Source organism: Alligator sinensis, unplaced genomic scaffold, assembly GCF_000455745.1.
Source record: "Alligator sinensis unplaced genomic scaffold, ASM45574v1 scaffold109_1, whole genome shotgun sequence".
NCBI classification, from domain to species: Eukaryota; Metazoa; Chordata; order Crocodylia; family Alligatoridae; genus Alligator; species Alligator sinensis.
Window position 1 is genome coordinate 2,042,181 of NW_005841852.1, and position 9,819 is coordinate 2,051,999.

The 9,819-nt window shown below is 40.1% G+C and overlaps 1 protein-coding gene across 1 annotated transcript in view; it reads left to right on the top strand.

Annotated features, from left to right (window-relative positions):
• The window catches only part of ADK (adenosine kinase), a 563,842-nt gene that overhangs the window by 33,162 nt on the left and 520,861 nt on the right, over positions 1 to 9,819 (top strand). Inside the window, exon 3 of the mRNA XM_014523581.2 lies at positions 9,004 to 9,057. Within this exon, the coding sequence (XP_014379067.1) occupies positions 9,004 to 9,057 (54 nt within the window). The remainder of the gene's footprint in view (positions 1 to 9,003; positions 9,058 to 9,819) is intronic.

Sequence of the window (9,819 nt, forward strand, 5' to 3'; positions counted from 1 at the left end):
CAGCAAGCAATGATCGCTATCACCCAGGAGGGCCAAAAAACAATTTGCCTCAAACACTATAATAAGATAAATTCTAAATACCTATACATTTTGGTATTTGATTTGGGGTTTTTTATAATGGAAAATCAGAGCTCCCCCTGTCCCCTTAGCTTACAGAATGCAGGTCCAGGCCCCTCACTCTCAAGCCCCCCAGCCCTGCAGGTGCCCCTCCTCCCCCCACCACAGCCCAGTTGCCAGGGCTGTGGTGCCAGAGACCCAGGTACACAGCCCCCTGCCCCCCCACAGCAGTGCCCAAGTCCCAGCTGCCGCATAGCGGAGTGCGGAGCCCAGCTTCCCCCGCCCCCTGTCATGGACAGCACAGCCGGTATGGAGCCTGTGGGGGGGCAGGCGCGGACTGCCTTCTGTGGGCTCAGGTGGGGGGGGACGGGACAGCTTCCAGCCACATACTCTGTGGGGGGAGGGGCAAGGGGGACCCCATGCTCCCTAGAGCTCTGTGTGGGGAGGGGGCCAGCTGCCCAGTGTGGGCTCAGGCTCCCTGTCCTGCTGTCTTCCCTGCAAGGCCTCTGCAGCCCAGCAGGTAGGACCCCATGTGGCAGGGCAGAGTGGATCCCAGCAGGGAATGCCACAGATGAAAAACAGGGGAGACATGGTCACTACTAAAGCTCTGCCATTGCAATGGCAAAGCAGTAGTGGAATGAACAGCCTCTTAGTCTGTTTGCACACTTCTTTTTTTTAATTAATCTTTTTCTGAATTTCTATGTGGACAAAGTTAGTTTTCTTGATTGTTGTGAAACAAGGCTTGTACTTATAGTTAAAATGCATTCAAACAAACTTTGTTTTTATAGTTGCAGAAGAAGCAGTACATAAAGTTAGGCTCTGGTTTCAGAACATAAACAAAATATGACTTCAGTGATTAATGGTACAGCTTGAATATGGAATATTCAAAAGAATATGCAAATCAATACATAGGCTACATTTTTATTTCAAATGTTGATTAAATAATGAATCAGTATTTGCATAGAACTGGCAACTTAGGCACTAATGACATAATACTGAAAGATGCCTGAACATAAGAGAGTAACATGAAATACATTCTGCCAATGTATTTCAATGATGGGAACTGAAAATATCTGTTGAAGATTGCAATGGATGTAGTTAGTGCATACAATAATTACAGCTTTCTTATGTTCCTTCTCAAAAGAAGCTTTTGGGAAGAGGGAACAAAGTTTCTACAATTATACATTCCAAAAATGAGAATTTTGAAAATATTTTCATTTTCATAGACTTCTGAATGCTTACATATATTTTTAAGTTTCTGGTCCTCTGGTTTAATTACAATAAACTAAACTGATTTGAAAAGCTTCTTACTGTATGCTTCTATCTAGACTGGTAGCTCAGACCTTACTAACTGATCATAGCTTGCCTCAGTTTGGTGATTAATTAGCACTGAACTTTTCTGGCTTTCTTAATCCATTTTAATCATTTAAACCTATTATTGTTTTGACTTAATTTCAAAAGCCCCTTAAGCCTGTCTTACGTTATTAGTAGCTGCTAAAATCCTGATTTCTAAGCACACTGTTGATGGAGAGTCTTTTTGGTTCAACAGTCTGTTGGGAAGCAAAGCTGTAGATTGGAATGCTGAATCAGAAGAATCTATGCTGAACCCTGCTTACATTAAAAATAATGCTTATTTTTATTGCAAGAAACTGGTTATCCTGATAATGTCAAAACAAGCATGGTAATTATTGCAAGCCTAGGGAACGCTGAACTTTTGAATAATAGGTGGTATAACTTTATTCTTTGAGTTTACTACTGTGTTGAATTCTGATAAAGTGGCACCTCAGAAATTTTTTGCAAAAGGATTTTTGCTGACAACATTGGTTAAACGCCACTTAAACCAATTCCAATTTAAATCAAACAAACAACAGAAACCAAAGACTTTAAATCTATAGAGGGTATGATGCAGGTAAAATAAGTACTACATGAGTTGGGGAAAAGCCAGTATTGGAAAAGTAGATATATGAGAAACACTTCCATCTCAAGTTCTATGCAGAGTTGCTACAATATCTGCAGCACTAAAAACATTCACATTCTAGAAACAAAGCCCTAAGCAAGGCATTTTCCAAACTAAAACAACCTCAATCTGGGTTTCTGTTATGAGTTCAAATTCCTTTATTTAAGATGCTTTTTTAAAAGCAGTAGTTGTGTTATAAGTATCTGGTTCTGTTTGTTCTATGACGTATTCAAGACTTTCAGGCCTGCCTAGCTGTGTTATTTTTTATTATAAAATAATACCACAGTTGCAATCAGCTCTAGGTTTTAAAAGAAATAAGGTAGAAGGGGCTGTTGAGAAGTTGTTGTTTAAAGAGGCTCTTCACCTTTGGAACCAAAGTTTCACAATGTTTATAGTTTAATTATTAGTGACTTCAATGATATTTTGCTTTCTGACTTCCAGCTGGTAAAGATTTGGCCTGAAGAGTCTGAATCTCTTAGTTAATACAGCTGTGTGACTGTCTTTGCTTGACTATGTTCAATCTCCCCTTTCCAGCTGGTCTGAAACTAGGCTGTCCTTGGGTTAGATTATGACCCATGAATATGTGGGCTGTCAGTGAAAAGGAAAGTGTATAGCTACAGGAAATGGAACTTTTTAGAGTAGGCAGTCAGCAAAGGAGGATATGGGGAGCAGAATGGGAGAAAGCAGCAGGAACAGGAAGAGATTTTTTTTTGAGGAATTGTGGTAGAGCAAAGAAATTAAGAGGCTGACAGGACATGACTATATACTAGTTCAGGGAAAGATTGTAGGGTGCAGGAAAATGGTGTCTTTTGATTATGAGAGTCATTTTTCCTGGGCAGCACTGGTTCAGTGACATTAATGAACAAAAAATAATTTTCCTAATGTAACCACCCTTTGATGAGAAACAGGAGAAAAATTTGGGGATGAGAGAGGGAGAGATATTGGCAAAAGGCTTGTGGGTGCCAAAGGCTGGGTAGAGGGTTGAGGTATGTAATAAAGATGCTGGACCAGTATGTACCTTATCCATGTCAGCAGGTAGTAGAGCAGAAGTGGGCAAAATGCAGCCTGCAGGCCAGATGCAGCCCACCAGGCCATTCTATCCAGCCCGCGGAGCCCATAAAAATTTTAGAAAATTAATATTTATCTGCCCCTGGCTGCCTGTCATGCAGCCCTCGATGGCTTGCCAAAACTCAGTAAGCATCCCTCCGCCTGAAATAATTGCCCACCCCTGTAGTAGAGAGTAAGTGGAATCTCCTTCTGGCAACCAACAGGATCATCTGCCCATGTGTGTCTGTAAGAGAGAGAGAAATAGAAATAGAAAATATATGTCTATATATATGTGTGTGTGTGTGTGTGTGTGTGTGTGACTATATGTAGTTATATTTCAGTATTTTATTTCTAAAAAGGATACTGGTAAAGTATCAACTGCGTGTCTATTGTTTTTAATTTATTACTTTTGGAGGGGGGATTCTTGATTTCAGAGTTGCAGGCTCACAGATCTTCATGATTTGGTCTTGTTAACATAATACTTGTGATTATTCCCCAAATGGCAACCATTCTTCACTGATTTTTCAGTAAGTTAATGGCAGAAGATTGTTTCAAATAGAATGGCTGTCCATTCTTTTCAGCCTTTGCAGGTGGAAATGGAGCTAACCCTAGTAAAGCTGAACTGTTTTTCTTTGTTTTCCATGTGACTGAAGCCAGCATATTGTCAGATAATATGACTGTCCTTTTCTGTTCAATGGTTTGACTTAAGAGAAAGCTTAAATAAAGGAAGCGGGAAGCTGATGCATGCTGGCAGACTGTGGAGATATCCAGTAGCCTATGAGGTGCAGGAAGGAGTAATGGCCATAGGATAGTTGGGATCAGAAATGCATAGTGGGGAGGACAGGAATGTGCTGTTCAGGGAGAAGTCAAAGGTCTAAGTAGAGACTTCAAGGGATTGTACAGGAACAAGGTAGGAGAGGAGGAATACTGAGGATAAAATTGAGGGGTAGAGGATTCATAATTGCAGGATTATGAAGTTACAATTTGAGTGGGACAGGCACATGTCAGGTCATTCTGCAGCTTTCTCCTTGGGCTTTTAAGGAAATGGGTTATGTCAGAGACCTGGTATTTGGGGCAGGATGTATGGGCATTAGTTTAAATTACTTATATTAGTTCCTAGAATTTTGCTTATGATGCATGTTATTTGTGTGTGTGTGTTTTAAAGGAATGTTCAGCCTGTAGAGCTAAGGCTAAATGGCTTTCCTGCAGTGATATAAATGTGCTATAATCCTTAATACTCAGATTTTCAGCTTTAGGCTAGTGATTCTTTTTAACATTCATGGAATATAATAGGCTACTTTAGAATTTCAGAGTGATTATGGGAATAACCAAAGCTGCCAAAATTTTAAATGAATTAAAGCAGTTCTTTCACCAATATTTTTAAAGCAGTTCAGTCACAATTTTCTCTCTCTCTGGGTAAACCAGGTTTGAGGAAATGCAAAAAAAATGGAGTTACCAAACATCATGGTAAGTCTTAATGCTGTTTTTGAACAACTCCAAATCAAATATGCTATGATAGCTATAAATATTTTTAGGTGTCTATTGGTCACAAATTTTGATGCTGCTTCTCATCAAACGGGGAAAAATATACCATGGCAGCAGAGTTACAGTAAGCCTCAGACAGGGCTTTTTTAGCCTGAGAGATCTGTTGGAGTGTTAAAGAGAAGCTGACTGTCTGAAAAATAGACAAGTAAGCACAGACATTCCTGATGCTCATTGTCCTAGTTTTTATAAATTAATTATTAAAAGCACATACAGATAAGTACACTTTTTTTTTTCTTTTTTTAAAGGAATATGAAAGTGGCTTTAGTATCACCTTGAGAGTTAACCGTATAAACCCTGAATCGTCATTTAAAAAAATATTTTCTGATGAACCTACAGCAAGTCCTCTATACCAGTGGTCAGCAGCAATTTTTTGGCAGAGGGGCTGGAGTGATTCAACTTGGGTCAGAAGTGGGCAGGCATTAGGATCCAGTCACTGCCATGTCTCCTTGGGCTGGATCTGGCCCATGGGCCATAGACTGACCTCTGCTCTACCTGAAATCATTAGTGTTGGTTAGGGGCCCTGGAGAGACCTTGTGCAGAAGTCCATGATGAAGGTTATATTTTAAATGGCCTCTTACTGATTAAACCATAGTCTAACACAGTAGTTACAGTATTTTGTGACATCTTAGCATTGTCTGATTCATTCAGGACATACAGGTGGACTCACTGAGTAGCTAAGCTTTTTCAGAGGGTATTTTCACAAAAGTGATTTGCATGGTATTTTCATCTTAACAAAAAGCCACTTCCAGAGGGGGGGCCTCCTGCCACTGAGAGATCTGTCGCTTTATAAAAACCATTTTTAATCTATTTGAAAAATATTTTTTTCATGTTGTTTTTCTTCACTAGTCACTCCAGGAATTACGTTTTTGAAGAAAGGCTAGTTTGCAAGTATTTTCAATTTGAACCTGATTTAGTCAGTGATAGCAAAATAGGCTGATGTAATTCATAACCATGTGGCAAGAGCCAGGATGGGAAACAGTTTTAGCCCTTTAGGTAACCCTGATTACTGGAGTTGGGCCTAACTACCTGCAACTGGCTCGAGTTACTTTCATGGGTGTGGCTGCTTGGATCGAAGCAGTTCGCATCTCAGTGTTCTTCAGGCTGCTCAATTGGGCAGATGCCTCTTTGTCTGGCTCGTGGCTTCTAGGCCTTGCTTGAATCCTTGTTCCTGGTTCCTAACTCCAGCCTCAATCCTAGTTTCTGATCTCTGATCACCGGGTTGTGGCTTTAGATCCCCGGCTCCTGGTTGCTAGCTGTCTTCTGTCTTGTGTCTTTGTCTTGTGGCTTTACTTGAATGATTGTGACCACTCCAATAGCTACAACTCCTGCTCTGGATCTTCTAGCTCAGGGGTGGGCAAAATACAGCCCACGGGCCGGATCCAGCCTGTGAGGCCATTCTATACAGCCCACAGGGCCCCTAAAAATTTAGAAAATTAATATTTATTTGCCCTTGGTTCCTGTCAAAAATGACAGGAACCAAGGGTAGTAGGACCCAGGGGAAGCCCAACGGGCTCCCACAACAGCAGGGCCCACCTGTCCCCACCTCCCCAGCTGGGAGCCCCAGCAGAGGCTTCTAGCCTGGGACCACATGGCTGCCCCGTGCCAGAACCTCAGGTAAGCAGGGGGGAGGGCAGGGGAGGACCCTGGGCAGGGAAGGAGTGCAGGGAAAAGTGGCCCAGGGAAAAGTGGAGTGTGGGGTGGGGGAAAATACAGTCTCTCACCCGCCCTGTGGCTGGTGCGTCTCTCCTTGCTGGTACAGCCCAGCCCAGCTCCACAGACCCCTGCCAGCCTGTGCCCCACTTTGGGCCCCACCGGTGCTGGCCCTGGGACATTGGTCCCAAGATGGTGACCAGGGGCTGGGGCACCTGTCAAGGGGCGGGGCTACCCATGTGGCCCTCAACAGCCTGCCAAAACTGGGTAAGCGGCCCTCCGCCCGAAATAATTGCCGACCCCTGTTCTAGCTAATGACTACAGTCATGACTTCTGTTTGCTGTTTGTTGCTCTACCTCGGTCTCAGTCCCTTACAGACCTCTTGACCCATTTGCTCGTGATAGCTTGACTTGTCTCTAGTTTGGACCCCTTGGTTCCTGATCTTGCCTTGTTCCTGACTCCCTGGCACATGATGCTCTAGTGTCAAGCCTGAAGGCTCATGTCCTGGTCATCCCCTGGCACCAGGTGAACATTAAACAAGGGTTAGGGTAAACATGTAGGGTGTAAATCTGTTCTAACTATACTTTTTACCTTTAGATATAAAAGTTAGATTAAAGCTTAACCTTTTCCTGCTTCTGCTGGATGGCTCTTTAGGCTTAAACATATGTCCCTAAGCAGCATGCATGAGCATGTGGTTTTGAATCTGATCTCTGCATTAACTTCATACATGCTTTTTATCCATCTTTTTATTTAGACTGGTAGAACCAAATCACAGAAGGACATGAAAGAGAAATCAGCCTTTGTGAATAGTCTGTTTGTTTTCCATATGTTTGATCATATCTCTAAATGGCTTATTTTGGGTCTTAAGACAGTTGTTTGTTACCAGCTTTTGAGCAAACATTGGTTCATGTAACAAGCCTAATCTTGACATTTAACCTGGAGTTATTTCCACAGTGCATAATTAATGTGGTCTTAGAAGTGGTAGTCTCTGGAAACTTACATGCTATCTAAAGTGCACTATCTCTCTAAGCTGTTTGTCCCATTCAGAGTATCAGTGCCACAATGCTAATTACAGACAAAGATCGTTAGTTTCCATTATACAGTATGTCTTTTAGACAGTGGAAAATGATTAAATGAAGTGTCATAACCTTTCCTTATGAGGAGTATTTTCAATTAAGCACTCTAGTTATTGATTTTTACAAATTCCAGGACATAAAGAAACACATAATGACTGTATGATGGCTTCAATGTGTTCTGATTGGACTGTTAATGTAATTTTTTTATGGTAACTGATGAAGACATCATATAAGTACCCAATAAAAAGTTGCACCGAATAAAAATTATTTCTTAATAGTGGTGAAAAAATAACCAACTTGAACTTGCTAGTTGGAGTTGCTGTGAATCATTAGTATTAAAATCATACAGTATCCCTTTCACTTGTTTGGCAAAGAGGATTAACCAACTGTACTGACAAACTTCCAGAATGCTATTGTTACTACCCCTTTAGTTTGCTTTAAGTGTAGAAAATTGTTGGGTTTCATGGTTATATGATCTGGCTATTGTGTCTAAGATTGTAGGAAGAGAATGAGAAAACAAAAATAAAGCAAAACCAATATAACAAGCAGTTCATATTTCTGGGAATCTGTAATTTAATGTACTGTGGGGAAGAAACTATTTTGATACTTTGTTAAGAGTCTTGTGCATGCCTACATAAGAGCATTGGCTTGCAGCTCATAAGACTCTATGTAGTTCTATTTCAGTATTTTGTTTTTAAAAAGGTTACAGATAAAGTATCAACTATGTGTCTATTGTTTTTAATTTATTACTTGTGGAGCTGGGATTCTTGATTTCAGTGTTGCAGGCTCACAGATCTTCATGATTTGGTCTTGTTAACATAATACTTGTGACTATTCCCCAAATGGCAACAAATATATACTGGTTGGTAAGAAAGAGGAGAATAAAATCAAATTCAGAAGAGGTTTGAGATCATTTGTTACAATAAAGAGATTTTTTATGACCAGTGACAGACTACATCACAGTCTTGTTTCCAAGAACCCTGGCAAATTAAATACTTCAGTTTTGAACATGCATTAAATAGCGATTACATTCTCTGTAAAAGAGTTCAAGAAAATTCAATGAAAAGATTAGTGGTTCAGGGGACTTCACTGATAGGGAAGATTTAGCTTTGAAAGGAGACAATACTGTAAGAAATAACATTCATGATATTTTATGCTTTTCTAATCTGAACTAAATTTGGCTTTGCTAAGTTGTTATAGACCTACTGAAATTGTGACTAAGTGAATTATCTGAAAACTAAACTATAAAGAAATGTAGAAATGCAGAATTCTTATCAGGACTCAGATCCCTTTGTATCTAATAGTCTCTGCTAACAAATTTGGCAAACAAATCTTGTTTTCTTTAACCTGGCTAGGATGGTTTAGAGCAGGGGTGTCAAAGATCCAGCCCATAGAGCTGTTGCATCCAGCTTGCATGGCTTCTGGAGAGGCTGGCAATTTGGGGAGGAAGTTTGTGGCAAACAACAGAAATCTGGAGTACAGAGCCTTGTTGGGGATGAATTCGTGCAAGGGACATTTTAGTAGATAAATATTTCATGATAATAGCTATATTCCAAAAACATAAAACCCAAAAATCTTTACATTTTTTTTTGTCTGGTTTGAGATTTGTGACGTTTCTTTCTAATAATTCTGATAAACACCCAAGTGCGTAACTATCTTTTCTTTTTTTAGGTATGGGCTAAAGCCAAATGACCAAATCCTGGCAGAGGACAAACATAAAGAACTGTAAGTTTTATAAAAAATGATGCTAACAGTTACTTGGTTACTGCATGTCCCTAATATGTGTTCATGATATGAAATCATTACTTGTATCCAGTGAAATTACAAATGAACAAACAAACAAATCCCCCCCAAACCCCACTTTTTTAAAGGTAATGCACTGGTTAGTTGTTTAAACTGACAATATTGCATCATGCTTTTGAATGCAGTCATTTATTGACCAGTTCAGATTTTTCCTCATTGAAATATTTCCTGTTTTGGCTTAGCAGACTTAAGAACTCTTGGACATGACTGCTGAAAGATTTTAAACTACCCTCTTGTGAAAGTTTCTATAGCTAATTATTAATTGCCTTCCAGTAGAACTGCCAATAGATACTATATTTACTCAAATACAAGATGAGGTCCCTTCCCCACTCCCCAATGAGCATGGGGAAAAATGTTCTTTGTGTTATATTTACATATAAGGAAATCTCATTAAATACATTGTCTGTCATTAAACTGCTGCCAAAACCAGCATGTGCTCAGTAATAGAAATCATCTATGAGGCTGATTTAAATGAAGCCAACACGGAGCATGACTATAAAACACATAGCCCTTACTGGGCAAGCATACTGATGGGAACCTACCACAAACATAGGTTATAACGTGCAGTCTATCTTAATAAGACTTTATTTACTTGGATTGAAGACAACCCCCACCCGCCAAATTAAATTCTATATATGGAAAATGTATACATTTGTTATAATTTTCCAGGTATAGAATCTAATT